General features: G+C 46.4%; 13 protein-coding genes across 13 annotated transcripts; 5 read left to right on the top strand and 8 right to left on the bottom strand.

Moving 5' to 3' along the window:
* Positions 1–90: 90 nt before the first annotated feature.
* JR316_0001140 (U2 small nuclear ribonucleoprotein A') lies at positions 91–1,011 on the top strand (the record flags this gene model as incomplete). Its single annotated transcript, XM_047886953.1, has 4 exons — positions 91–169; positions 227–267; positions 325–660; positions 727–1,011. 4 exons carry the CDS (start codon positions 91–93, stop codon positions 1,009–1,011), a joined length of 741 nt encoding a protein of 246 aa, XP_047754699.1.
* A 147-nt stretch (positions 1,012–1,158) lies between these two features.
* On the bottom strand, positions 1,159–2,026 carry JR316_0001139 (Transmembrane protein 205; the record flags this gene model as incomplete). Its single annotated transcript, XM_047886952.1, has 6 exons — positions 1,159–1,296; positions 1,353–1,413; positions 1,468–1,693; positions 1,757–1,780; positions 1,839–1,862; positions 1,930–2,026. 6 exons carry the CDS (start codon positions 2,024–2,026, stop codon positions 1,159–1,161), a joined length of 570 nt encoding a protein of 189 aa, XP_047754698.1.
* Positions 2,027–2,326: 300 nt separating this feature from the next.
* JR316_0001138 (hsp70 nucleotide exchange factor fes1) lies at positions 2,327–3,368 on the bottom strand (the record flags this gene model as incomplete). Its single annotated transcript, XM_047886951.1, has 5 exons — positions 2,327–2,389; positions 2,448–2,476; positions 2,528–2,562; positions 2,616–3,096; positions 3,146–3,368. 5 exons carry the CDS (start codon positions 3,366–3,368, stop codon positions 2,327–2,329), a joined length of 831 nt encoding a protein of 276 aa, XP_047754697.1.
* A 182-nt stretch (positions 3,369–3,550) lies between these two features.
* On the bottom strand, positions 3,551–5,159 carry JR316_0001137 (Glycerophosphodiester phosphodiesterase; the record flags this gene model as incomplete). The annotated part of the gene is made up of 10 exons (XM_047886950.1): positions 3,551–3,724; positions 3,777–4,029; positions 4,083–4,123; positions 4,173–4,211; positions 4,264–4,475; positions 4,527–4,632; positions 4,698–4,766; positions 4,827–4,878; positions 4,937–4,992; positions 5,049–5,159. The coding sequence occupies 10 exons, from the start codon at positions 5,157–5,159 to the stop codon at positions 3,551–3,553; spliced, it is 1,113 nt and encodes a 370-aa protein (XP_047754696.1).
* A 906-nt stretch (positions 5,160–6,065) lies between these two features.
* Positions 6,066–6,515, bottom strand: JR316_0001136 (Cytochrome c oxidase assembly protein COX19; the record flags this gene model as incomplete). Its single annotated transcript, XM_047886949.1, has 2 exons — positions 6,066–6,198; positions 6,259–6,515. The coding sequence occupies 2 exons, from the start codon at positions 6,513–6,515 to the stop codon at positions 6,066–6,068; spliced, it is 390 nt and encodes a 129-aa protein (XP_047754695.1).
* Positions 6,516–6,884: 369 nt separating this feature from the next.
* On the bottom strand, positions 6,885–8,063 carry JR316_0001135 (Transcription factor zip1; the record flags this gene model as incomplete). Its single annotated transcript, XM_047886948.1, has 3 exons — positions 6,885–7,255; positions 7,309–7,788; positions 7,844–8,063. The coding sequence occupies 3 exons, from the start codon at positions 8,061–8,063 to the stop codon at positions 6,885–6,887; spliced, it is 1,071 nt and encodes a 356-aa protein (XP_047754694.1).
* A 669-nt stretch (positions 8,064–8,732) lies between these two features.
* JR316_0001134 (Nuclear protein localization protein 4) lies at positions 8,733–11,115 on the top strand (the record flags this gene model as incomplete). Its single annotated transcript, XM_047886947.1, has 7 exons — positions 8,733–8,735; positions 8,786–8,866; positions 8,916–9,034; positions 9,088–10,291; positions 10,351–10,587; positions 10,672–10,798; positions 10,874–11,115. The coding sequence occupies 7 exons, from the start codon at positions 8,733–8,735 to the stop codon at positions 11,113–11,115; spliced, it is 2,013 nt and encodes a 670-aa protein (XP_047754693.1).
* A 1,374-nt stretch (positions 11,116–12,489) lies between these two features.
* Positions 12,490–13,994, bottom strand: JR316_0001133 (uncharacterized protein; the record flags this gene model as incomplete). Its single annotated transcript, XM_047886946.1, has 5 exons — positions 12,490–12,622; positions 12,671–12,748; positions 12,814–13,495; positions 13,546–13,833; positions 13,886–13,994. The coding sequence occupies 5 exons, from the start codon at positions 13,992–13,994 to the stop codon at positions 12,490–12,492; spliced, it is 1,290 nt and encodes a 429-aa protein (XP_047754692.1).
* A 97-nt stretch (positions 13,995–14,091) lies between these two features.
* On the bottom strand, positions 14,092–15,691 carry JR316_0001132 (Mitochondrial fusion and transport protein ugo1; the record flags this gene model as incomplete). The annotated part of the gene is made up of 3 exons (XM_047886945.1): positions 14,092–14,936; positions 14,992–15,232; positions 15,287–15,691. 3 exons carry the CDS (start codon positions 15,689–15,691, stop codon positions 14,092–14,094), a joined length of 1,491 nt encoding a protein of 496 aa, XP_047754691.1.
* Positions 15,692–18,145: 2,454 nt separating this feature from the next.
* JR316_0001131 (Flap endonuclease GEN-like protein 1) lies at positions 18,146–19,746 on the top strand (the record flags this gene model as incomplete). Its single annotated transcript, XM_047886944.1, has 6 exons — positions 18,146–18,169; positions 18,228–18,337; positions 18,401–18,632; positions 18,699–18,814; positions 18,869–18,995; positions 19,051–19,746. The coding sequence occupies 6 exons, from the start codon at positions 18,146–18,148 to the stop codon at positions 19,744–19,746; spliced, it is 1,305 nt and encodes a 434-aa protein (XP_047754690.1).
* Positions 19,747–19,961: 215 nt separating this feature from the next.
* JR316_0001130 (uncharacterized protein) lies at positions 19,962–21,645 on the top strand (the record flags this gene model as incomplete). The annotated part of the gene is made up of 6 exons (XM_047886943.1): positions 19,962–20,239; positions 20,296–20,418; positions 20,474–20,699; positions 20,766–21,081; positions 21,133–21,293; positions 21,565–21,645. 6 exons carry the CDS (start codon positions 19,962–19,964, stop codon positions 21,643–21,645), a joined length of 1,185 nt encoding a protein of 394 aa, XP_047754689.1.
* A 49-nt stretch (positions 21,646–21,694) lies between these two features.
* Positions 21,695–24,075, bottom strand: JR316_0001129 (uncharacterized protein; the record flags this gene model as incomplete). Its single annotated transcript, XM_047886942.1, has 7 exons — positions 21,695–21,991; positions 22,053–22,547; positions 22,604–22,699; positions 22,766–22,991; positions 23,055–23,180; positions 23,233–23,520; positions 24,038–24,075. The coding sequence occupies 7 exons, from the start codon at positions 24,073–24,075 to the stop codon at positions 21,695–21,697; spliced, it is 1,566 nt and encodes a 521-aa protein (XP_047754688.1).
* A 1,617-nt stretch (positions 24,076–25,692) lies between these two features.
* On the top strand, positions 25,693–27,293 carry JR316_0001128 (Flap endonuclease GEN-like protein 1; the record flags this gene model as incomplete). Its single annotated transcript, XM_047886941.1, has 6 exons — positions 25,693–25,716; positions 25,775–25,884; positions 25,948–26,179; positions 26,246–26,361; positions 26,416–26,542; positions 26,598–27,293. The coding sequence occupies 6 exons, from the start codon at positions 25,693–25,695 to the stop codon at positions 27,291–27,293; spliced, it is 1,305 nt and encodes a 434-aa protein (XP_047754687.1).
* Positions 27,294–27,392: the final 99 nt, after the last annotated feature.

Below are 27,392 nucleotides of genomic sequence, written 5' to 3'. Positions count from 1 at the left end.
GCGTTGATCTGAGTCTGAACTTTTCCCATTCTGATCCCTGTCTTGGCACAGAGCCGTAGTTGCATCCATCCTCCAATACGCCTCCATTCAATGAAGCTCACCCCAGAGCTGCTAGCCCAGGTCTCCTCTCACCAAAATCCTTTGAAGGAGCGCCAGCTCGACCTCAGAGGTCAGTCCATCCATCCACTAACATGTCCATCTGATAGCCTCTAAATATCTCCTACAGGCTACAAAATACCTGCCATTGAGAATTTGGGTGTGACACGGGTACGTTCATCTCCTGGATGCTCTCGGTATCGTTCTACCAGCTGAATTCACCTTTAGGACCAACATGACTGCATAGATTTCACTGACAACGCCATAATCACCCTGGGCAACCTCCCTCTTCTAAAACGTCTCCAGACTCTCCTTCTCGCCAACAACCGAATACATAACATTTCGGCGTCTATCCATCTATCCGTGCCCAACCTACAGACTCTAGTCCTGACCAACAACAATATCACCGAGCTCGGTGACCTTGAGCCTCTCAAAGAGCTCAAACACCTCAAGTACATCACTCTTTTGGGCAACCCTGTCCAGGAAAAAAAATGGTATAGAGAGTGGCTTGCCTGGAGAATTCCTGGGCTAAGAGTTTTGGATTTTCAGAGAATTCGCGATAAGGTGCGCTCACCTGCACCTTCACTGGTCTCATAGCACGCGACTCAGTGTTTCGTTGGATACGTACAGGAACGCGCCCATGCAAAATCATTGTTTGTGACAGCAGATGGTCTGCCTACCGCTTTGGCGACCACCATATCTTCGACTGTCACTGCACACTCAACTAAGACTTCTCTCACCATCGACGAGCCAAAGGCAGCACCAACAGTAAAAGCTGGTCGTTTGATGTCGAAAGAGGATCAGGAGAAGGTCAAGGCTGCTATCGCAAAGGCGACATCGATAGAGGAAGTCAGAAGGCTAGAAAGAAGTTTGCGCGAAGGATATGTGCCAGAATTTGACTCAGTGGGGGCATAGTCGCATGGGCGTCAACCTCACATTGTCAAATACTGTACTTCTGTTTATCTTTGTCTTATAAATTCTTAAAAGGTGCTAATCAGCACATGTGTAAATCTTTTAGCAAGCATGCTATTCCAATTCTTTAGAAGGTCAGTTCCAAAATCCTCAATATCCTTTTACGCCAGCGTTGCCAATCCATAAGCCATGGAAACCCAACGCTAGAACTGCCCCGAGGTTGGCCAGTGAACTGATGCCATGTAACGAACCAAAACGACGATTTAAGGCCTTCATTTCGTCGGAAACCTGTTACATCCTTTGAGTATTACAATGCTGAATCGTCCAAAATGAATCCTACTCACACCCGGATCATTGTAAACTTTGCCTTCTTCTTTCTCAAGCCGTTGCCTCTGGAACATGGTCCTGTGAATATATCAGCAACTTCCTTGTAATACAAAGAAATATAAAGTGGCTTACTTGCTAGTCAAAGGCCCAATGACAAAATAGTTCAGTGCTTGCGAGGAAAATACAGTGGCAAGAGCATAGAATTGGGCCACGTCAGCGACATTAGGACGAGCTAGATAGACTAGGATGTCTGGGTGTTTGAAGGTCCATATAGCCATAAGGCCCGACGAAAGCAGCATGGACAACACAAAATAGACCGGGAAAGTTTTGTGTTGCAGAGCACCGAACTGATGACGTGCTGGATTCCAACGGTTAAGCCCAAACGTGTACTACATGAGACGAACAAATACGGTGGACATACGAAGAGCCCTGTACGCGATGATGCCTTTCAAATTGAACCATCAGTATTGTTTGCCCCTGAAAACCAATACTTTGCGCCTCACCTCCAAAGAAAGTTACCCACACGGCTACAAGAGTATAGAAATAAGCATGCTGGATATAACAGTGACCAATTCCATCTAGGGAGAAACTCACACATGCCGAAGAGCCATGCATATCCAGTAAGATAGACAGCATTGAGGTTAAAGAGGCCTGATAAAGAAGCAATTGAAAGGAGCTGTACTCTTGCCATGGCTCTCTAGACCTTGTCGATGTGGATGAAATCGAGTCTGAAGGTGGTGGTCAAGTCGAAAGGTGAGAAACACCGAGTATGACGGCATTAATATGTAGGTGAGATCTTTACCGGGAACCAAACTTCCAGACTGAGACTACACGGGCTCGGCCTCGGGATACATAGTCTTAGTCGCTCTCTTAAAAGGCTATACCGCGTTGAATTCGTTGTACAGTAAAAAGAACTTCTCCAAGGTTTCAACAAACACACTTCATTGATGGGTCTAATATAAAAACTCCACAGGTCTCTAAAGTAAACAAATTAACCAATGACGAGTTTATCTTCTGTCTCGTTGAATTCGTATACGGGAACCTCCAAGTTCAACTGAGAAAAGAAATAGAATTGTAAGCAAATGTTTGTTTATGATTGGGAGGATGCTTACAGGAGCAGGGCCTTTGCGGGCACGACCGGCTAGAATAAAAGGTCAGAATACAGCCATCAAACTCAACAAATATTACGCACAGATATCGTAGTGAGAGCCGTGGCAAGGGCAGAACCTAAATACATTTATTGACAAATGCGAACAAGTTTGAAGAGCAAGCCAACTCACCAGCCTCCATAGTCACCAGCCTCGCCAATGGGGACACATCCCAGATGGGTGCAAACGCCCAACATGACCAACCACTCCGGCTTCTTCACTCGGTCCTCATCGGCTTGAGGATCCCTGAAAGACTTCCAGTCGGAGCTGCGGGCTTCGTCGATTTCGGACTGAGTCCTGTGCCTGATGAACACTGGCTTTCCTCGCCATTTGATGATAACGTTTTTGCCCTCGGGAATGGTGGTGAGGTCAACCTCGACCTTGGCCAAGGCGAGAACGTCGGCAGAGGCAGCCATGCTCTGGAGGAACTCTGACACGCTGGACTTTGCAGCGGAAGCAGAGATAACACCGAGGGAGCCGACCATGAAGTAGGAGAGAGCACGGTTGGTCTCGGGGTTGGTGCGATAAGCAGAGAAATCTGGGACTTCAGGCGCGTCTTTCCTGGCAACAGAGGTGTGGATGTATCGCTGCTGGAAGTTGGAGGTAGGAGAGACTGCATATCTTTGTGAGATTTTGGATACAATGAATAGAGAAATAGAGACCTGTGGTGAACGTCTTGGACACCAGACCCGAAGCAGTGCGGGAAACGCCTCCAGCCCATTGTGGGGCAGCGTCAGCGCGAGGACCTGCGGCACCATGGGCATGGGGATCATGGGGAGCCCTGGCGGCGAGGTTCAGAAGGGGAGCATGGGGAATGCCGCTGGGGAGGGCGCGGACGGTGGGGGTGAGGGTGACCGCCTTTTTGACGGCCTGAAATGTAGCCATTAGAGGAGAGCGAGTATGTTGACTGAAATAAAAGTAACGACGACTACACTTTCCTCTCGGTCCTTGCCGAGAATCTCCGTTCCGTTCCGGCATGACTGGTCACTGACTCCTGTTATTCACAACCACGCGGATATTATTCCTCTGTCTACTAAAGTATGGGTATTTATCGTCTTATAGATATACTACGCTTTCTGCAAGTGCTTGTTCAGGCATCCCAGCACCGTCTTTTTGCTAAAAGCCGGCGCAACTGGCTTTCCGCGCTGTTCAGCTAGCCTGCGAACCGTCGCTGGGTAATCTGTGATGATTCCATCGACACCCCAGTCGAGGATTTGTTCTGCGATGTTGAGCCGGTTAATCTGTCGAATGAACCGTTAGGCAAATTCTACGGTTAAATCGTTAAAGGCATACAGTCCAGGGCTTCACCAGCATTCCGAGTTCATGCGCCTTGTCAATCATGTCCTTGGTTGCAAAAGGGATATAGCCTTCCTCGCTAGGGTCAGCGCTACTCGCACTGGAATAAACTCCTGGCGACACAATGCTCGCTTTGATTGACTTGGCGGCATATGCAATTTTTTCCCCCGTGGTTTTCCCCTTGAAGTCGTCGAGGCGGAGCCCTCCGAGCCACACCGAAGTGGTGTTGTTGGGTCCATACAGGGTTGTACTTATCAAAGTATTAGATGTGGAGTAATTGGAATTGAGGTCATTTCGACGTACTCGTCAAGCAACGCGGCAGTTGGAACCCGGGGTTCAAGAGCCTATCTCAAGCTTTAGCTGTCTTTCTTTCTTATCGCATGACAAACACACCTTCATACCCATCAGCGTCCTCCAGTCGAAACTTTGGTACTACAATTACGCTTCAGTAATCATCATTTCATGCCACTCGAAGGGGGCTCACTGTGATCTGAGAGAGTTTATACGAGCTCTTCTTGAATTCTGCTAGCTGGAGCTTCACAAAGTCGTCAACTCCCCGGGTAGAATTAGTCTGTTCAGGATTGATTTTGGATTCAATATTCCATTGGATTCTGCGTTCTGGGTCAACGCATTGGGCAAACTTGAAGAGCTCTCCAAGCGTCGAAATTTTGGTTCCTGGATAAGTCAACTGGAGCGCTGTGAAACGTCAATTAATGTAATCCTTTAAATCAAAAGCATCCAACTCACGGAAAGAAGACAGACGCTTCGAACCACAATCAAGAGTCTTGATCTGCGCTAAAGTCAGGTTGGCGACATGTTTGCCGACGTAGGGGAAATCAGGATCGTTCTTAAACTACAACATGCAGGTACGTCAAGCACTATCTCCTGCAAAGGTGTATGTTTTCAAACTACACATACCGCAGGCTTGGTATCGTTGCACTTGTCAGCTTCAATGACCTCATCATGCCAAACTATCACAGCACCATCCTGTACAATCGGCGTTAGCAATATTATCTTCTTTAAAATAACAAAAAAAAGTTATTCAACCTTTGTGATACCATTGTCGAGCTCAAGCGTTACCACACCGTCAATCAATCCCCTGTTCAAAGGTGTATCAAGGTTTGAAAGATAGTTCATATATTTCCTCGCAGACAAACCACGCGAATGATGGCAAAGTACTTTCCACCGCCTCACCACGGCTACCCCGATGTCCCTGAAAGCTCCTCGTCAGAAAATAAACGTACGAAACCCATTAATTAACTACTTTACCTGTACGTCAAAGTACTGTCCTTTTGGCGCCCTTCGATCTACAGGGCTTGCCACCACCAGACCAAGTCCGGCGAGAATGTAAAGGCTTTCAGAGACAACTGCCAAACGCATGGTGAAGAGGCGGGTGCGAGATCTTTACGCGTTCTGTTAGGACTAAGAGGCAGCCTCTGTTTCACGGGTTTTCTCGCTAAATAAATAAATACTCGCACCATTTACCCAAATACAGTGGCAGCATGGCTGTCGCAATCAGCGGAAGGATGCATCATTCGGAATGAAGTGCTCCATATGCGACGATCTGGCCAGTGTTTGGCAACAGACGAACGTTCAGGTGGCTGCAAAATTCCGATTGGGGACCAGAATGGCTAAACTGACGCTGGGTAACGGGGCTGCGGGCGAGAGGCTTATCGCTCCGTTCAACGTTCTTCTGTGTTGTCTCTGTATATTTTTAATACTTCGTGACCACGTTCCGCCTTCGCACCATAAAAGGCGGAGCCGCAAAAAAAATCTCTGCCAAGTTTCCAACTGGAGTTGGACTACTTTCACCGGACTGCCCATACTGCTGAGGGCTTGTTCTCATCGATTTATTGTTGGTCACGAACGTGCCGGACATTCGCAACGCAACCAATTTTAACTTGTGATTGATAAAGCTCGTGCAAAACGATTTTGGATGCCAAGTTGGCATATTATTGCCAGTGAGCATGGCCTGCTATCGACTGCTACTGGTTAATACAAAAGCCATGGACAGTTAAAAAAATGATGATTCATTAGTATTTAATTGTCAACATCGCCGAACACATCTAGGCAACAAAGCCTTGGCGTGACCGACGAGCACTGGCCGTCGGGCATATTGCGTAGCGGAGAGACACCAACGGGGGCCGGGATAGTGTTCGGGAAAAAGGACACACAAGTGGACTTGTAACAACACTTTATCCTACACCCCGTAGGTAGCTTTCTGCGCGGTGGTAAAGAGAATGTGATTCATAGAGCCTCGGGCATTCCATTCCCACTTGTGGTTCCCTACGCGCGGCATTGAGTTGACGACTTGTCGTCTGATGCAGAGGCCCCTGCATTGGTTGATTCAGAAGGTTTAGACTTGTTATCTACATTGGAGAGACCAAGGTTTTTCCACTCGTCCCGCTCCATGAGACCTCTGTAATTGCCGGATCATTCAATAGGGTTACATTGACTTGAAACTGGCGACACGACTTACTTGTTCATGCGGCAGTCAAGATATTCCTTGCTCAGATTCCTGCAAGGAGTAGATGTGCTCCCGTTTTGCTTCAAACATGCCATATATTGCTGCATTTTATCCTTGCACTCCCCTGGTTGGGTGTACCTATTATCAGCCCTGAACAAAATGTTTACTTGAAATTTCCACGCACCATAATGATCCAGGGGAAACGATCCGCGATCCGGGGCAGTGACCTTGAAACCTACATTAATAGAAGGAGGTCTTCCAAAAGACATTGAGAGAGAGATATGCCAAGTGGTGTGCAAGTACTAAAGAACACAAATCAGTCGCGGCTGACCATCCGCTTGAGCAGTAGAAGATGCGTGGGAACCGGATTTTCGCCCGATGGCAAGGGTTCCGCCGCTTTGATGCACCGAACCTGGCTATAAATTCAGCTCACTGCCGTTCTTTTTCTGTGCCCCTCCATCTCGACAAAGCCGGACTGTACGTTAATTGGGTGTCCAAGGTATGAGAATAGGTTTATATGAAGTAAATACCACTAAATGAGCCTTCCTTAAAAATATATAGACCTACAAAGACAAGCAGGAAAGAGAAGATAAAAACGACAGAAGACCGCAGGAGAAAAGTTGAAAAGTAGGCCCATATCACTCATTTTTTGACGATTTCTTCCCCTTCCCCTTGGTCTTTGACTTTTTTTCCTCAACATCGGATGACTCTGATTCTGATCGCTCGGACTCTGATGCCTCTCCCTTCCGAGTCGAACTACCCGCAGGTTCCCTGGACGCGTCTGTATAACCACCAGTTGCGAGAGCAGCGGCCTGACTCAATGCTTCCCTATGTGCCGCGTTATTTGCGGCAAATCTGGTGCCTTTGAGCATGACGATTTCTTTTAACCATCCGTTCTCTCTACGCAAGTCGGCAGCCTCTCTCTCTAGTTCTTCTGCCCTCCCAGTCAGGTCCGACACGGATCGCTCGAGTCCCAGAGTTTTGTGCTTCTTCTTGATTCGAAAACGCGCTGCGATGTTTATAGCTCAGTGAATTATCGTTCTTGAGATGAGTTTCTCTTACCGGATGCTGCTGTATTTCTGCGTCTTTTCTCGTCTGCGATGGCTGCGCGTTCCGCTTCCGTCATATCGACCTCCGGAGAACTTGTTGATCGATTCTCATTCACCGTGGAGCTTGATGCCGCTTTCCCTCGCTTGCTCTCTTTAGTCGTCTGAGCAGGGCGGGGCCCAGACGGTGTAAACTGCGCGTCCATATATGGTGGTAAAGTATGCATTCTTGTATTTGGATCTTCTTGACGGTGGTCGTAATGACTGGAACTAGCCTGCGGTTGCTGGGGGACGTTATTCCATGGAAAGTCAAGTGAAGATAGCGGAGGCAGTTGCGTCGGCATCGAACCGTGGTGCAAGAAGTTTCCGTAAAAGCCAGGCGTTGGGCCCATGGATGGATAAGGGTTTTGGGCCATTATATTGGAATACACCTGACTGAGGTCGCCGCCCCCTGTGGCAGCGGCAAATTGGGCCAGTAATGCAGCATCTTGTACGCCTAACGGACACGACGGTTCGAACGCGGAACAGAAATGCAAATATATATGGCTTACTTGGAGCTCCTGAATGTATACGCGAATGCTGCGCTGTCGTATTAGACGTAGAAGTAGAGCGTGATCTTTGTGGGTCTCGAGGATTCCGAGAGTTTGCGTGTTGCTCCCGCTCCATGTCAAATGCAAATGTTTCCCAGAATTGTAATTCCTGAGCACCAGATGGTTCTGGGGACGTAAGGCAAACTGTGTCCTCTAGAGCCTCGCTTTTGAGAGATAGCATAACACGCAACAAAGAGATGTGGTAATAATACTTTGAGTATTGGGTTGGAGGCGAGGCAAAACATACGGTAAGAGCCTTGATTCGCCATCGGTACACAAAATTGCGACAGTTCGAACGAGTAGCACGGCAATGCTTCTAAAAGCCAAATCCATCTGATGCACAGTCGCTTGCAGGCCTTATAAACATTATACATTAAATAACTTGTAATCTTTCGAGGAAATACGGCGCTTCCTGCGATGTGGGAGGCGTTAGTCGAGTACGAGTCTATCACGCCTGATCGGCACATTATTTGCTGTAATCTCGCCACAAGAAGTTAGTCGGTATTCAAAATCCTTCACCGGACCCACTACACGGGCAGTCCTGCCAATTTACTCCAGTCAAATTCTAACGCCGCCTTCTGTACCACCTGATAGCAGCCCAAAGCTTTCAGACGCATTGTAAGAACAAGGACGCCTACAATGAGCAAGAATGAAGGCCTGCTTCAGTAGAGCCACCGGTGCCGGTTAATAGGAGCTCCACTCAATCAGGAAAGTTTGATCGGGACGGTGCTGAGTCAGCCATTACGCGTCTTGGGCCTGACGCGTCGTCCCCGAAGACGCATACATCCAACACTTGCGATTCAAACTTGTTGTCTTATTCTACATACAATCGCCCCAAATACTGCACAGTATGGTATGTGAATGATCTTCTGGATTGTTAGCTATTCAACTCACTATCCATAGTTGATCAGGATCAGATCGAAAGACGGCAACTTTCGTTATGACTTCTCCCCAGATGATGACATTTCCAAATTGTTGGAAAAGGTAGAATAGAGTGTGCCCAAGTGTTAAGAAACGCTGATATCTTTTTTAGATTTTAGAGACATCAACCGATCCCGATGTTTCCAGTATAACAATATCAAATCAACCTCGAGGAAATGAAGTCAAGATCTCTGCTTTGAAGGGCCAGACGTTGAAAAAATTGGGTCTCAAGTGAGTGGTCCTCATATCGGTCGTGTATCTTAATGACTTACAGTATACCATAGCCATGGCGATCTTGTCTTTGTATCGTACAAACCGAAATCGGAAAGCAATGATGCTACGCCCGCTCCCTCTACGTCAGCTGCGACGTCGAGTACGGGCGCCGCAAAAGAAAGTGCGAAACGTCCCTGGGAGCTCGTGCAAGAGGATCCTGTGGATACCTACTGGAGATCTACATCAGGCAAAATTCCCCGGCAGCGAGATTCACGATTCTGCAAACACGCATTGAACGGGATGTGTGATTATTGCATGCCCTTGGAACCTTACGATGCCGCATACCACAAGGAACACTCTATTAAGCATCTATCGTATCATGCATATTTGCAGAAGATTACGCCAAAACCATCGGCATCCGCTGCATCCCAATTGCCTCCTTTGAACCCACTTTCGTACAAAGTCAAAGTGCCATGTCCGACTGCCACACATCCTCCGTGGCCCGCAGGCATCTGTACTGCGTGCCAACCTTCTTCGATAACCCTGCAGTCGCAGCCGTTTCGAATGGTTGATCACCTGGAGATAGCGTCATTGGAGATCATCGATCGGTTCCTTCAAGCGTGGAGAAAGACTGGTCTTCAGCGCTTTGGATGGTTGATAGGTCGCTATGAACCATATGACAAGGTTCCGATGGGCGTCAAGGCCGTAGTGGAAGCTATCTACGAACCACCTCAGCAAGGAGAAATTGATGGACTGACTCTGGGCTGGCCATGGGAGGAAGAAACACGTATTCGTCAACTAGCAAGTGAGGCGTCGACGCCTCTCTCAGTCGTCGGATACATCTTCACGGACTTGGATCCAACTCCCGAGGATCGTACCAAGAACGTGTATAAGCGGCACCCCCAATCATTCTACCTGTCATCTTTGGAGGCTATTTTTGCGGCGACTGTGCAGAAGAGCAACCCGACGGCCAGTAAATCGTCTCCCACTGGACAGTACGCGTCACGACTTGTTACGGCTGTCCTAACAGCCACTGAGGATGGGCAAGTCGACGTGTCTGCGTATCAAGTCTCTGAGCAAGCTGTGGCTATGGTTGAGGCGGATATGATTGAGGCAAGCGTAGACCCAGGCATCGTTCGTGTGAAGGAAGAAGACAGGACGAACGATTCAGCAAGATACGTTCCTGATGTTTTCTTCTCGTACCGGAACGAGTACAACCTTGAAGTGAAGAAAAGCGCCAAACCTTGTTTCCCGGTTGAATATCTTTTGGTGAATGTATGTTTTCTGTTGCACTCTTGCCGTTTACAAACTTGCTGATGTTTGATGACTCAAAGGTTACGCATGGTTTCCCACAAAACCCGTCACCGATCTTCCAGTCTACTGCATTTGCCATTGAAAACAGACCTGGATTGGAAAACCAAAGTCTCGAGACTGCCATGTCGGCGCTTAACAGACTGGAAGCGCCATCATTGTATCCAGGAAGCGAAAGCTATAAAAAGATCGAACTGGCGAAATGGCTGAGCGACTGGCACTTTGTCGCGTTCCTGCAAACCACTCAATTGTTTTCCAATGTACGTTTTTGTCTACCTATGTTTACCCCCGAAAACGGATGTTGTGTCTGATGATTAAGCGCCTGTGCGCTTACGTGAGTATAGGATGATATTAAGGTTTTAATGCGTACTATCACGTCACCTACACTCCTGGAGGACGCCAAGAATATCGATCCTGTTTTGGAGACTGAAGGATGGCATACCTTGATGACGTTCACCCGGGAAAGTGCTCGTACGTTTCACATTTTTCATTTCCGCAGAAATGGAATCGGCTTGCTGATGCTTTTTTTTTAATTATTTACTTCAGCTGCTCGACGGAGTAGTTCTGGTCCCAGCGCAAGTGGTGCCGACAGAATGGACGACGACGATATCCCCCCGGAAGTGTACGACCAGATCGCAGCAGACGATGCGGCACGCGCGGCAGCAGCAGCAGCTGCATCCGGCGACTCAAGTGCAGGCGGGTCGTCGAATATTCAGATTTGCCCGCATTGCACGTTCGAAAACGACCATGGCGGGGACTGTGATGTCTGTGGACTGCCTCTAGCGTGATTGGTTCTTTGGACTTGTTGAATCAGCCAACATTCGGTTGATGTTATCTCTTTTTCGATGTCGTGTGCGAGGGGGTCGCCGGCTGTCGTTTTTTGGATAAGGTACATCTGGGACTTTTTTTTTTGGCTGGAGGAGTAGAAGCGAAACGTAAATAAGCGATGGGTGTAGTATGTGTATCAATATTGAGACTTTGTTCAAGTTTGAGAGTGTACCGTGTTTGTTTGAAGCTTGGACTCATATTTTGAACGCTCTCTCGACTTTTACAGGTACAGGTTCTCCTCCGAGTAAACTTGGAATTGAATTGGTTACATCAAGGGCTACTTCTCAGGGTCCATTTTATATAGTATACCGTTTCCATTTATCAAAAGGTAAACTGACCGCGTTCATCTGTCCCGTCTCCGACACTGACACAGTATAGCAAGTAAGAAGGATGCGACTGATTGAGTGATAGTGATAGTAATCCGACTCATCTCCGAATCAGAGTCAATCATGACATTTTTTGTGTAATGTAAAGGGCCATTGGCCAAATGTATAGAGTCTCGGTACGTACAGATACAAATCCTAAGTAGGTGATGATAAGAAAAGGGACAAGAGAAGTCAAGACAAGTAATCTATATGTCAGGTTCAGCTCAGGTTCAATCATCCACAAAACACCATACAAATTCAAGCTAAACTTCAGAAAAATGACACTAGCAAGGTCCAATTCCATGTGATATTCTCGTTCCTTTCACTGTGATCATGTTACACCTTGACGTTCGAATGTCGATGGACATGTGCATGAACGTTGATATATTGAATTGACATTCCGTATCCGTATATAAGAAAAGAGATGGAGATGGGAGAGACGTGTAGCTTCTTCCTTTAACCCATCCCCAATCCCATCCACGGCAATAAACGTTAAACGTTAAACCCTCCACAATCAACCTTACCTCACTCAACGAAGATCCAATATCTGACCTGGGAGATACAAAAATCTCGGAACCGGTGCGTGAAGTTGTATGTATATATACATGAAAAATAAACTACATATACATATACATACATCTAATATCTGCTAATCGCAGATTTACTCCTCTCCTCTCCATTCGCGGCGCCTCGGGATTTGGGGAGTAGCAATGCCTTTTTCGAGAGTACGTCCACCCAAATCTTAATTCTTGCACAACTTGCCAGATCCCAAAGTCGTAAATTGGTAAACTCCACCAAAAGAAAAGAAGAAAAAAAAAGCGAATCGACGGATATAAATCGAATCATCCAACATATCGAAGAAGAAGGAAAAAAAATTGTAAAAAAAGGGTAAAAAGAAAAGAAAAACATCATCTCCATATCCCCAACACACAGATACTCCGTCAAATTGAAAAATGTTAAAAAATCAAATCAGCTGAATATCCACCAGAGCGCGAACGATACGCCAAATAGCACGCCTAAAGCCCGCGCGACAATGACGACGACAAGAGCCTTGCGAATCGCAGCGTAAAACGTATTAAGCGCCGATCCCGACCAGTTGACTCTATATCGGGAGTGAACAAGATGAATTGGATATAGGGTATACACGTACCTGCGATCGTTTGTACCGCCATCGCGTACGCTGGCTTCCCAGCCCCTTACAACTTCTCGATATCGCTTGCCGAACACCCTGAAGAAAAAAAGGGTCAGAGATAACGCGGCGGGATGATGAATGGAGGGAATAGGGGCAAATACCAGATCCAGAAATTGACATCCGGGTATGAGAACCGGGGGAAGACGCTGGCGAGGCTGGGCGCGATGTATTCCATTCTAAAGTCCTCGGCGACGGGCTGGTACGGAAGCTGCATAACGGAAGAGAGGGGTGAGGTCGGGTTGGGATTGGGGCGGGAGCCGTTGGAGGCGTTGGATGTGGAGGGGGTGAGAATCATGTAGGACATGAGATCGAGGGTCATGCCGAGGGAGAGACCCCACAGCTTGAGCTGTTTGTGTTTTGCAGAGGGAGAGGATTGGAGGGCAGCCTTTTCTTTGTCAGAGGGTAGAGAGGAGTTGTCTGTAGAGGGCTGAATGATGATTGCGGGGAACTGCATGCTGCCAATAAAGACGCGAACGAGGAAACGGAGGATGGTGGAATGCTTAGGGGCGAGGCGAGAGGCAGCGTCGACGGTGACAGAGCTCCATTTTGGAGGGGAATGGATGGAGACGAGAGAGGCGAGGGGAGTCCAGTGGAGAGAGGTGGAAGGAACAGGGTCTGGCGGAGGCGCGTGTGGAGTGAGCTGGAGAAAGACGAAGGGAGAGAGAATCATGAGTAGGCGCTTTCCGAGGGAGGTTGTTATTTCGCGGTCGTCTAGCTGGCCAATGTACGAGTAGCATGGCTCGGCGAGGTCGATGCCGATTTCCTCCCAAGTTTGTCTCATGGCTGTATTGTGTGAGGAACAAGAGTGAGTAGAGTCATGCAGGTTGACGCACCGGTGTAGAGACCTCCCTCGTCGTCTGGTTCAGTCCTTCCTCCGGGGAAGGCGACATGGGCCTCTGTAGTGTTGTGGCGAAGCTTTGCCTGCCAGAGAGAGGCGTCTGTTGCTGGAGCAGCCTCGTCGCGGTGGAGAAAGAGGATCTCTGGACGGGCAGCGGGGTGGTTTACCCAGTCTGCATCGAAAAAGTCGGAGAGGGAGGCTGGCTTGTCTGTGTTGTGGGGCGCTGGAGCGAGGGGCGAAGGGACGACGCGGATGATGAGGGCGACGGCAGCGCGGCGTGGTTCTGCAACAGGGCGTCAGAGAGACACAGGGGAGAGAGAGAGATATATACAGACGAGTAGGAGGGGAGGCAATGACTCTGGGCGGGGTAGAGCGGATGCGGTTGAGTGCGCGTGCGAGCAGAGGGACAGTCGAGGGTTCTGCAGCAGACATACCTTTGGCCATGGCGGTCTTGTCCAAATGCCCCAAACTATTTTACTGACGTCCTTCATCGGCAATTCCCGTCAATGTCTCATTTATTAATATCCACTATCTACTTGTACTATATCTCTGCCCATCCAGAGTCCGCCTCGTCCCGTCCACCTACTAGTGCCAGCACAAACACGACCGCACTCGCACTCAGCCGCATCCCCAGTCCCCGGTACAGCTGTCCCAGCCCTGTGTTGCGGAACCAGCTCTCATACTCGTCTGCTGCCTCTCGTTCCTCTGCCTCTTCCCGCTCCTTGCCTTTCACAGACGGTCGCCGCCGCCGCACGTTCTGTCGGATGGGCAGGTCTGACCGCTCCTCCGTCAGAATGTGCCAGAACGCGTCCACCACCCCATTGTATGCCGCTGGCCGCAGCTCAACACATCCCTTCACCGCCTCTGCCGACCCCCGCACCTGCACCTGCAGCCGCCGCCGGATCGTCTCCACAGGCAGCGTCGCCAGCAGCCCTACGCAGCTCCCTCCCAGCTCTGCCATACCCCAGCCAATTGGGTGCGTGTCTTCTGTGATGTGTCCCCATCCAAAGTACGACAGCAGCATCCCCGGCAGCGCAACAGACACCATCGGCCGCAGCGCGTTGTCGATCAGTGTTGGAATCAAAAGGTGTGGGTGGAAATACATCCCGTACAGTCCTCCCTCATCCCGCAGTATTTGTCGGAATGCATCCAGCGGTCCTGTGTACTTTCGGTAGCGAGCCGTAAACGACTGCACGATCAATCGCGTTCGAATCAGATCAAGAGGTGACAGAATAAATCCGGTGATCAGATGCGACACCACTGGGATCACGATCGGTGGCTGGTGGAATGCGCTCAGTGAGGGAAAGAATAGCGACTGCAGGAATCCATGAATCATCGGCTGCAGGCTGTCAGACACCACCTCCGTCACACATGAAGTCAGAAGCCCTGTTTTGCAAAATAAGCTCTTTCAATACAATAGCCATTCTTGTAGTTCCTGTACCTTTCCATAGCGCAAGCCAGCCCTCTGCACGGAATCGTCCTACACGTTTCATCATCCCCCACACTCCATCCGCGCTCCCTACAGGTATGATATACTCTGGCCGTGTCCCTTCCTCCAAAACAGACCGTCGTATGACGTAACCCTGTTCGTCCACCCGTGCTCTTGGCGCAGGCGGTCGATTTGACGGTGCTGCGTGAGGATCAGCAAAATAAGAGTCGTTTTCTGTTGAATCGTCGCTCAACTTTTAAAACGTCAAAAACGTGTATTTTTGGATTGCAAAAAAGTAGACACATACCGCATCGTCGTTGTCGTCTTCACCCATTTCTAGCGGTATAGGTTCTGGATCTCCTGCGTCTCGGGGCACCCACTGCACCTGCAGCAGCAGCTTGCCCACCTCCCATGGCATCACGATGGCCGTGCTGGTGTACTGCAGCACCGCCGAGGCGAGAAACGCCTTGAAGAGCTGGGCGACATTGATCCCAGACGGTTCAGACAGATCCAGAGAAGGAGAGAGATCGAATATCGAGTTGTGAGAAGGGCGTGTAGACCATTGAAATGAGTGCACTTTCGCGGTGTCGGCAGGGGGCAGGGGCGCAGCGGAGCTTGAGCTGTTTGCGACCGCTGGTGTGGTTGGGGGGACAAATGCCCACGCCTGCGAGGGGTCAATATACAGGTCTCGAAGGGAACTTGGAGGGTTCATGACATGGGTTTAACCCGAATATTAGGAGAATGCTTTGAGATCCGAAAAGTTGTGCTCGCTGTTGCAAGTGTCCTGTCTGACGTCCTCGGCGAGCAAACTGAGACGAGCATGCCAAACAGACGCATACAGGTGATGCACGTGAAAGTACGAATCGGGCATATTTTGTGCGGTCACCGGTGTGGCGCGTCGGCGCGTCCGATGGCGGCTGCGGTGCGCGTTATGCTGTACTGACAGGCGCCTGAAATTAGATATCTATTGGCATGTATGTGAATACGGTGCCTGGCACTGCCGAGGTGTCTTTTCAAATTCCTTGATTCTAGAGGTAGCGTTCGAATCTCTTTTCTGCCCGCTGCTGGGGCATTCTCCTCTGTATTCTGGGTCAAAGGAGGTCAGAAACAGAGACAGAGACCCGAGTATGATGCGGCGGGGGGCCTCCGGAATGTGCCGGGACGTGACAAAATGAATGTAGGGGCTAGACAAATGCGGTGCGGTGACATCAGGCATGGACACCTCTTTTTAAATAAGTACAGCTGCGACCGAGCAGAAAGACGGTTGGCACAGCCTGACAAAGCGATCGGCGCCATCGGTCACAGCGTTACGATCGACCCTAACCCTCGCACAACCCTCGCACGAGAGGTGTGCCGAGGTGCCCTCGATCACTCAAAACGGGTTCAAACGGCGTCGCCGTGGAGGGCCTCGGGATGGCAGCAGCAAGAAAAACGAAAAGTTCTGAGGGCACAAGTAACAGTAAAAGCATGGAGCAAGCTTGCGACCAGATAGTACATAAAACCCTACTCACTGCCATACTAGGGCGGATGAATCAATTGCAACAGGCATTTTTTTCGAGATGCTTTGACACCGACGACGGACGCAGAAAGATGGAAAGAAGGAGAGGGGGAACAAGGCTTGTTTTAAAGCTACATATTCGTGCTGATTTGTAGTTTACCGGATCTAACTAATATGACATATTATTACGACTCAGATTCTGACCTTCTGTAAAAACTTAGAGTTTGCTGGAGCACGTTCAAGGGACCCGTTCCATAGAGAAATTCCTCGCAGGAGGGCAGTGGGTTTTGAGTTTGGCTAAGCTTAAGGTTCAATGCCGCACTACACACCATAACCGTAGAATTGAACAATAAAACATTCTTTTTTACGTAGGGTGGATTGCCGTGGATTGGTGTGACTAACGTATTGACTAATTGGCGAGATTGGAAACTACGAAATTGAGCCAAGGCTCAGAAATGACGATCAGAAGGCAAATACGGCATCAAGCTTACCTCAATTGGGCCAATAAAAGACAGTTCTACTGTAAAAAAAGACAGTTCATAGTGAGAGAATGACGTTCACACCTTGTTATCTCACGTACTACACTAATGCCTGCTGCCGAGGCACGACACTGCCATATACAACGTGCGTAACGCGTGTTTTAACCAGGGAGTCGCGTGAATCTTACAGGAGTCGCGTGAATTTACAGGAGTCGCGTGAATTACAATCAGCACGTCCAATCACGTGTAGTGCTGGCACGCGTGTTGGTTGAATCGATGATTCCTGCTCTCTCCCGTTCATGCACCTCCTCCTTGCGTCCCATCCATGCACATCTCCCTCCATCAGCTGTGTGGTGCTATAATTTATGAGATACGTCTGTCTCGTAGGTTGGTCAAGAGGCTCACTCCGGTAAGTATCTTAGCATTTTTTTTGCAGTGTTGTCGCTCAACGGAGCCGTTTAGTCATGCAAATTGCCCTGCAGCGCAAGCTAGATTGTTTGATTTAGGGTGCTACGTAGAGGATAGAATTGGAATCTAGGTGTGTTCTGATACTTTATTATGGAATACCCCCATCCTTTTCGTCGCACAATGGCAGCCCAGGAATACTCATGCCTGGGCATACACTAGGCTGCCAGTGCCCTCTTCTTTGATTCTTGATTTTATTCGTATTACTGAGTATAAGCTATAGATACACATTCACACCATCCATCATCTTTCCTTGCATCACTGCCGCCACCTCAAATCCTTTCTTCGCATGCATGCAGACACGTACACAGGCCTATGGTTGTGCTTTTCAAGTACTGAAAAATATTATTCTATTATATTGCCGTGTCTGCTAGGCACCACATGCTAGCCGTACAGAAGAAACTAAGGATCATCCCTGGGCCGAGGCGCTTCTGTATGGCTAGCATGAGGTGTTTATTGCCGTGCATTTGTTCTACTACTCCGCTTTTACAAAATTAATATGATTTATTTTAAATTACAGCTAGAACTCTTGAGTTTTTTGTGTAGATCACAATCTTTGCTCAAATAATACCCCTTTTGTAATAGTTTGGCTCATTATCGTGGTCTGTATGCGTTTCTGTTCACAGACATTGATGCTTAGACATTTGCAAAACATTTCGGGTGGGTTTATCTTATATCTATCTTTTGTCCGCTATTGATCTAGCTTTCGTTTAGCCTCCATACGATGGGCGTTAAAGGCCTGTGGAAGGTGCGTATGACTTTCTATGACTCTTGCACGTAGCTGCTGACAGATTGGATTTATGTAGCTACTAGACCCTGTAGCAACACGAGCCTCGTTTCAACGTCTGGCTGTTGAGGATGGATTTATGTCAAACCGTCAAGGAACCCGAGGATATAGGCTTGGTGTTGATGCAATGTATGTATATATTGTTGATTTCTTTTTCAAAAACATAAATTGATTCGGTGTTATTGACAATAGGGGGTGGATTTACCGTGCATGCTACCGACACGGTGCTACAAAGAATATGGAGCTTGCTACTCTAAATGCTCGCTGTAGCCGCCTATACTCGCTTCCTATTCTGCCCATCTTTGTCTTTGATGGCCCCAACAAACCAAGTATAAAGCGCAAAAAGAACATAAGGGGAAATCGCCACTGGATTGAAGCTGATTTCAAATCGCTGTTAGATGCTTACGGTTTTATTTGGTGTGAGGTATGTTCTTTATTGGTTATTGCAGTAGCCTAAGGCTTGGGCGGCTCATACATATTATGGGAATAGGCACCTGGTGAAGCTGAAGCGGAGCTTGCCAGACTTACAAAGGAGGACTATCTCGATGCCGTTCTTACAGAAGACTCTGATAGTATTGTATTTGGTACCACAACTGTCTTGCGAATGTAAGTACACTTTTAGCTCAACTCAATCTAAATTTTAATATGGCATTTTAATAGCGATGAAGATGTGTCCGATGATGAACAGGTGGTTGTATATCGATCATCTGATATTCTTCAAGCTCTTCAGATGAATAGCGAGGATATGGTTCTTATTGCACTATTGGTTGGTGGCGACTACAATCCTGTAATTTTCCAATTTATTCTTTCTATTAATTGTATTATAACTTTTTTTTATTAAGGGTGGAGTCAAAGGCTGTGGCATTGAAACAGCACTTGGACTTGCAAAAGCTGGTTTTGGTCGATCACTAGCGTGTGGCCTTAAGGAAAACAACTACAGTCAAGAAGCACAGCAACAATTCCTACATGAATGGCGAAGCCAGCTAATAAGTGAAGCTCATAGCAATTCTTCATTTCATTTACCTCGCCGCTGCCCATCTTTGGCCCACAATCTTCCGGCAGACTTTCCCTCTTCCGATATACTAAGCTATTATCTCCATCCTGTTGTATCCGATGATCTCATTCCAGTTCTTTTTTCTCGTCAACTATCTCTTCCAGCCATGATGCTATTTGCCGAAGATCATTTCGTATGGGGTACAGATGCTGTGGTTATGTTACGCCACCTGTCTAACAGCATTCTTCCTGGAATTGCACTTAGGTCGGCAATGCAAATTGCTCGAGCTCGGGATATTGGCTTTCATTATTATGGCCACATGTTTTTTGGCCAAATTGTTGGGAAGCGACAATCTAGCAAGCGCTCTCCGGAATTACGTGTCAAGATTGATTTTCCAAAAGACATTATTCAAGATGGCATTAATAGGCTTCGAGCGGCTCAAGAAAATCCTCGATTTGATCAATCAAGTGTCGATTCTTGGATTCAAAATTGTCTTCCAAAGCTACGTGCATGGATTCCAAGTAATATGATGGAGGGTATTTAGAATTAGGTATGGCTTATATTTGTTTTTTTACGTGTTTGAGCGTGTCTTCACCATAATGCCACTAGATCGCCTCCTTGCTGTAAATTGCCTTCTTACAATGTGTTTCAAATGAGTCTACTACTCCTATCTGTTTTGTCCGCAGTAAGCTTTACAAAAGTATATATTCTAATCAGTGTACTCCTTTCCGCTACAATTTCTTAAATCTAATCCCTACTATGCTTTCCTCAATGGTGGTGCCCTCAAACTCAATCTATGCCGGTCTAAACTCCATTATATCTGGCAGTCCTTCTCCTACTATTGAAAATGAACCATTTATACCAGAAGACGTTGAAAACGATCTCGACGGTGAAACAGAGACTCTGCCCAATCTGTCACTTCATGATCTTTCTAGTGAAGATTTAGATAGCCACAATCCAACAGCTTCCAAGTGGCGAGATACAATTACTGGTGCATCTAAAGGAGTCACAGACAAAACTGATGCTGATTATCAGCGGTAATACTATCCTGTCTTCATTTCTAAATAGTGCGCTTATTTTGTTTTTATTCTAGTCTTATCAAGCAATGTATCAAGTTTCTGATTAGCAAGAACATGATTAAAAAACGTGAAGATTTTGCTTGTTGCAATCCACCCGACGATGCACCTTTTTTCATTGCGGCATGGATTATGGACAAGTAAGCTTATTGATTTTCTCTATTGGAATTTTTTTCAAACTACCGTATTTTCTAGATGCGATGATATTTATCTTGATGGAACTTTAAAGCCAACACATGTTGTCCGTGATTCCTATGTACATGGCCAAAAGATGAGAGCGTCTATGACATATCTTTTTGGACGTGAACTTGGTTTAGGCTCAGATAGGTGGAGAAGAAATGAGCTTACGGGTAAAATGATAGGAAATCCATCAGTATCCGACACCGTAGCAACATACATGATGAGTTTGCGTGCTCGGAAGGTAATGTTCAAGTTGCACTCAAATTGCTTGATTGGCTGTAGTTTTGACTATATATCTCCTTTTTAGATTCGAAATGGTGAAACACCAACAAGTGCACGCGCAATCACCTCAGCTACTCTAAAAGCTCTTTATGATGAAAATCATAAATCCGAAAACTATGATATCAAACCCTATGCTCCAGGGTCTAGAAAAGAACAAGATAGCAACCATTGGGGAGGAGGATTAGCCCGACGCGCTCTTGAGGCAATTTATACAATTGCTTTTCTCTGTCTACTCCGATCAGATGAGGTATTGAAAATCCGACGTGAACATATTGTTTATCAGATGAATCCACCTGGACTGGTTCTTACACTACCATTTCGCAAAACACATCAGCATGGCGGTAAAACTTTTTTAAACTATTTGAAGTCTATTCTAATATATATTTCTTTAGGAATTAAGCCATTTTATCTGCGGTTACTAGCAGAAAATGAGGCTCATCTTTGTCCTGTTCGTGCAATGGCAAATTGGCTTGATGCAAGCGAGATTACCGATGGCTACATTTTTCGAAAGATTGCATCTGGGGATAGGCCATCGGCTGATAACATACCCATGGTATGCTATTTATACAAATGCTTCTACTTATTTCTCATTCAAATAGACATCAGAGCAATTTCTTGAGCTGTTCCGAAACAATCTTCTTGATATTGGCGTTGATCCAATACCATATGGAACACACTCTTTCCGTCGTGGTGGTTGCCAATACCTTTCATCAGAAAGACGTTGGTCTATTCGCACTATTTGTGAATGGGGTGGATGGAGTACTGAATTTTCTAATCTCACTATTGTGAGATATCTAATATCTTGGAATGATAACCCAACACAGCGTCGAGAAGACTTTTTTAATTCTGATAAACCACCTGCAGTCAAGTGCTTTATGTGTGGACGAACATGTCACTGTGCATAGTAAAATTATATATAATTGATGTAAGATATTGGAGCAAAAACATAATCAACTAATTATCCTCATCATTGTCGTCTTCGTTAATGAGACCCTTCATCCTACGGTACTGCTTAATAATATGACAAGGTTTTGTCTTGACATGTCTTGTCCCATTCTTAACATAAGAAAAAATAGATGAAAATTGATTACCATACTCGTGCATAATCTGTTGTGCAAAAAGTGCATCATGAGCAGTTCTTTGTTCAGCGAGTTGATCAAGAATTTGACGATAGCCCAGTATCTTGCCGTCTTTGGTGAATTTAGCCCAGAAATCTTCGGGAGATCCTTGTCGCCATTGATGGACAAGAATCTGAGCAAAAAGCGGTCAAAACATATTCATCAAGATTCAAGAATGAACATTAGCCAGTTACCTTCCAATCAAAAAATTTCCCTTTGAGTGACTCCCACTGCTTCGGCTTCCATTCAACACTACCCTTAGAGGTGTATATCTCCTTCCAGTATACAATAGGAATGGCCGTTCCCTTAATTGTAAGCACAGAATATCCATCCCAATAAATGCTTGTATCGTCCCACATGCGATTCAATCCAGGAATATCAGAAGCAAATGAAACAGCGGGTGGTGGTGGAACATCGGATGATGAAAAAGTAATAGATCCACTAGCCATAGTTACTGTGCGAGTAGGAGTGGTTGTGGTAGAAGCAGAAATTGAATGACCTTGAGAATTTTGCAAATCCTTAGTAGCTGCCACCGAAAAGTGGGATGTGCTTGGTTGAAGCTGATGAGAGGGCGATGGAGTTGGATGAGGAGAAGTAGTCCCAGCTTCAACCCAGTTGACAATTTTTAAGAGATGGCCATTCGCTATCTCAATCCCAGCCTTAACGTCATCGTCATTTGAGCTTGAGAACTAGATATATAGATACAATTAATGATAAAACAATAATAAGAATGTTTACTACTTACCAGTCGTTTCTGATTAAATTGTGCCGCATCACGCTCTGCCAACCTATTCCTAGTTTCTTCTCTACGATATGGGTATAAATTGACAATATAACGTGCCTGTAGCATCAAATGAGGGCTTAGTATGAGTTGTAGGGCAACTAAACAAATATACAACATGCGTACCCAATCAAGATCGGCAGCTCGACGAGTTTGACACCATTGATGAGAGGGCTGAACTGCCGTTGATAGAATAGATGGAAGAGATTTCGGATTGCCATTTTCTGTATTTGTTGACTCCAAAAACATTTTTTCACGACGCTGCACTGACTTTTTGTGGCTGGCTGTTGGTTTTGTAGAAGAATGGGTGCTAAACCCAAGATGAGAACGACGAGCAACACCTGTAGTGAGTCTTGTAGGAATAGATTAGCTATAATAAACACCTAGAAGGAAAGCACAGAGAGAGTAGGCTAACCGGTCCCATTGTTCTCGCTGACCACTAAACTCCTGTAATCTCTCGATAAGAACCTTGATTGTACCGGAAACAGGAAGCTTGTATTGGCGACACAGGTCTACCAAATCAGCTTTCTTCATATTAAAACTATAAAACTACATTAGAAATGGAATATATAAGTAAAAACAGAAAGACTCACACATCGACGTAGCAAACCGTGATCCCTGAACCTCCTTTGGACTGAGCGGGAAGCGGAAGCCTGCTTGCATCTGACTGAGGCGGCCCTTTCTCAACATCAACCTCCAACAGAATTGATGACTTATTGATGCTTTGAAGTTCTTCCATTGCCCCAGGAAGAAGAGCGAGGACTGTCAAGACAAAGATGAGAGCCAACACAAGCGTAGGTCCATAGAGATTCCTGATCGGATTTGTTGATGTTGCTGCTGCTGGCAATTCAAAGCCTTTGGAAATGAGGTCATAGTTGCATCTGTAATTAAGAGAAATTAGCAAAAGCGGTAACGATAGACGGAGAAGCGAATAAAAGAGGTATAGAGGCAACGGGGAGCAATAGGTTGAGTACGAAACATGCGTAAAGCGAGGTGACGATCGACCATCACGCCTTCCCAAAATGGAAGACGACGGTCAGCGTGACACATTTACAGTGAGGGGGGTGACAGGCTGTTACGCCGCGCCTCCTCACGTGCGTCAACCGTCCGTTTTCCGAGAGAAGTACAGCTGCGACCGAGCAGAAAGACGGTTGGCACAGCCTGACAAAGCGATCGGCGCCATCGGTCACAGCGTTACGATCGACCCTAACCCTCGCACAACCCTCGCACGAGAGGTGTGCCGAGGTGCCCTCGATCACTCAAAACGGGTTCAAACGGCGTCGCCGTGGAGGGCCTCGGGATGGCAGCAGCAAGAAAAACGAAAAGTTCTGAGGGCACAAGTAACAGTAAAAGCATGGAGCAAGCTTGCGACCAGATAGTACATAAAACCCTACTCACTGCCATACTAGGGCGGATGAATCAATTGCAACAGGCATTTTTTTCGAGATGCTTTGACACCGACGACGGACGCAGAAAGATGGAAAGAAGGAGAGGGGGAACAAGGCTTGTTTTAAAGCTACATATTCGTGCTGATTTGTAGTTTACCGGATCTAACTAATATGACATATTATTACGACTCAGATTCTGACCTTCTGTAAAAACTTAGAGTTTGCTGGAGCACGTTCAAGGGACCCGTTCCATAGAGAAATTCCTCGCAGGAGGGCAGTGGGTTTTGAGTTTGGCTAAGCTTAAGGTTCAATGCCGCACTACACACCATAACCGTAGAATTGAACAATAAAACATTCTTTTTTACGTAGGGTGGATTGCCGTGGATTGGTGTGACTAACGTATTGACTAATTGGCGAGATTGGAAACTACGAAATTGAGCCAAGGCTCAGAAATGACGATCAGAAGGCAAATACGGCATCAAGCTTACCTCAATTGGGCCAATAAAAGACAGTTCTACTGTAAAAAAAGACAGTTCATAGTGAGAGAATGACGTTCACACCTTGTTATCTCACGTACTACACTAATGCCTGCTGCCGAGGCACGACACTGCCATATACAACGTGCGTAACGCGTGTTTTAACCAGGGAGTCGCGTGAATCTTACAGGAGTCGCGTGAATTTACAGGAGTCGCGTGAATTACAATCAGCACGTCCAATCACGTGTAGTGCTGGCACGCGTGTTGGTTGAATCGATGATTCCTGCTCTCTCCCGTTCATGCACCTCCTCCTTGCGTCCCATCCATGCACATCTCCCTCCATCAGCTGTGTGGTGCTATAATTTATGAGATACGTCTGTCTCGTAGGTTGGTCAAGAGGCTCACTCCGGTAAGTATCTTAGCATTTTTTTTGCAGTGTTGTCGCTCAACGGAGCCGTTTAGTCATGCAAATTGCCCTGCAGCGCAAGCTAGATTGTTTGATTTAGGGTGCTACGTAGAGGATAGAATTGGAATCTAGGTGTGTTCTGATACTTTATTATGGAATACCCCCATCCTTTTCGTCGCACAATGGCAGCCCAGGAATACTCATGCCTGGGCATACACTAGGCTGCCAGTGCCCTCTTCTTTGATTCTTGATTTTATTCGTATTACTGAGTATAAGCTATAGATACACATTCACACCATCCATCATCTTTCCTTGCATCACTGCCGCCACCTCAAATCCTTTCTTCGCATGCATGCAGACACGTACACAGGCCTATGGTTGTGCTTTTCAAGTACTGAAAAATATTATTCTATTATATTGCCGTGTCTGCTAGGCACCACATGCTAGCCGTACAGAAGAAACTAAGGATCATCCCTGGGCCGAGGCGCTTCTGTATGGCTAGCATGAGGTGTTTATTGCCGTGCATTTGTTCTACTACTCCGCTTTTACAAAATTAATATGATTTATTTTAAATTACAGCTAGAACTCTTGAGTTTTTTGTGTAGATCACAATCTTTGCTCAAATAATACCCCTTTTGTAATAGTTTGGCTCATTATCGTGGTCTGTATGCGTTTCTGTTCACAGACATTGATGCTTAGACATTTGCAAAACATTTCGGGTGGGTTTATCTTATATCTATCTTTTGTCCGCTATTGATCTAGCTTTCGTTTAGCCTCCATACGATGGGCGTTAAAGGCCTGTGGAAGGTGCGTATGACTTTCTATGACTCTTGCACGTAGCTGCTGACAGATTGGATTTATGTAGCTACTAGACCCTGTAGCAACACGAGCCTCGTTTCAACGTCTGGCTGTTGAGGATGGATTTATGTCAAACCGTCAAGGAACCCGAGGATATAGGCTTGGTGTTGATGCAATGTATGTATATATTGTTGATTTCTTTTTCAAAAACATAAATTGATTCGGTGTTATTGACAATAGGGGGTGGATTTACCGTGCATGCTACCGACACGGTGCTACAAAGAATATGGAGCTTGCTACTCTAAATGCTCGCTGTAGCCGCCTATACTCGCTTCCTATTCTGCCCATCTTTGTCTTTGATGGCCCCAACAAACCAAGTATAAAGCGCAAAAAGAACATAAGGGGAAATCGCCACTGGATTGAAGCTGATTTCAAATCGCTGTTAGATGCTTACGGTTTTATTTGGTGTGAGGTATGTTCTTTATTGGTTATTGCAGTAGCCTAAGGCTTGGGCGGCTCATACATATTATGGGAATAGGCACCTGGTGAAGCTGAAGCGGAGCTTGCCAGACTTACAAAGGAGGACTATCTCGATGCCGTTCTTACAGAAGACTCTGATAGTATTGTATTTGGTACCACAACTGTCTTGCGAATGTAAGTACACTTTTAGCTCAACTCAATCTAAATTTTAATATGGCATTTTAATAGCGATGAAGATGTGTCCGATGATGAACAGGTGGTTGTATATCGATCATCTGATATTCTTCAAGCTCTTCAGATGAATAGCGAGGATATGGTTCTTATTGCACTATTGGTTGGTGGCGACTACAATCCTGTAATTTTCCAATTTATTCTTTCTATTAATTGTATTATAACTTTTTTTTATTAAGGGTGGAGTCAAAGGCTGTGGCATTGAAACAGCACTTGGACTTGCAAAAGCTGGTTTTGGTCGATCACTAGCGTGTGGCCTTAAGGAAAACAACTACAGTCAAGAAGCACAGCAACAATTCCTACATGAATGGCGAAGCCAGCTAATAAGTGAAGCTCATAGCAATTCTTCATTTCATTTACCTCGCCGCTGCCCATCTTTGGCCCACAATCTTCCGGCAGACTTTCCCTCTTCCGATATACTAAGCTATTATCTCCATCCTGTTGTATCCGATGATCTCATTCCAGTTCTTTTTTCTCGTCAACTATCTCTTCCAGCCATGATGCTATTTGCCGAAGATCATTTCGTATGGGGTACAGATGCTGTGGTTATGTTACGCCACCTGTCTAACAGCATTCTTCCTGGAATTGCACTTAGGTCGGCAATGCAAATTGCTCGAGCTCGGGATATTGGCTTTCATTATTATGGCCACATGTTTTTTGGCCAAATTGTTGGGAAGCGACAATCTAGCAAGCGCTCTCCGGAATTACGTGTCAAGATTGATTTTCCAAAAGACATTATTCAAGATGGCATTAATAGGCTTCGAGCGGCTCAAGAAAATCCTCGATTTGATCAATCAAGTGTCGATTCTTGGATTCAAAATTGTCTTCCAAAGCTACGTGCATGGATTCCAAGTAATATGATGGAGGGTATTTAGAATTAGGTATGGCTTATATTTGTTTTTTTACGTGTTTGAGCGTGTCTTCACCATAATGCCACTAGATCGCCTCCTTGCTGTAAATTGCCTTCTTACAAT

This window comes from Psilocybe cubensis, chromosome 1 (assembly GCF_017499595.1).
Source record: "Psilocybe cubensis strain MGC-MH-2018 chromosome 1, whole genome shotgun sequence".
NCBI classification, from domain to species: Eukaryota; Fungi; Basidiomycota; class Agaricomycetes; order Agaricales; family Agrocybaceae; genus Psilocybe; species Psilocybe cubensis.
The sequence above is the reverse complement of the archived record's forward strand: the minus strand, read 5'-3'. Positions and strand labels throughout refer to the sequence as shown.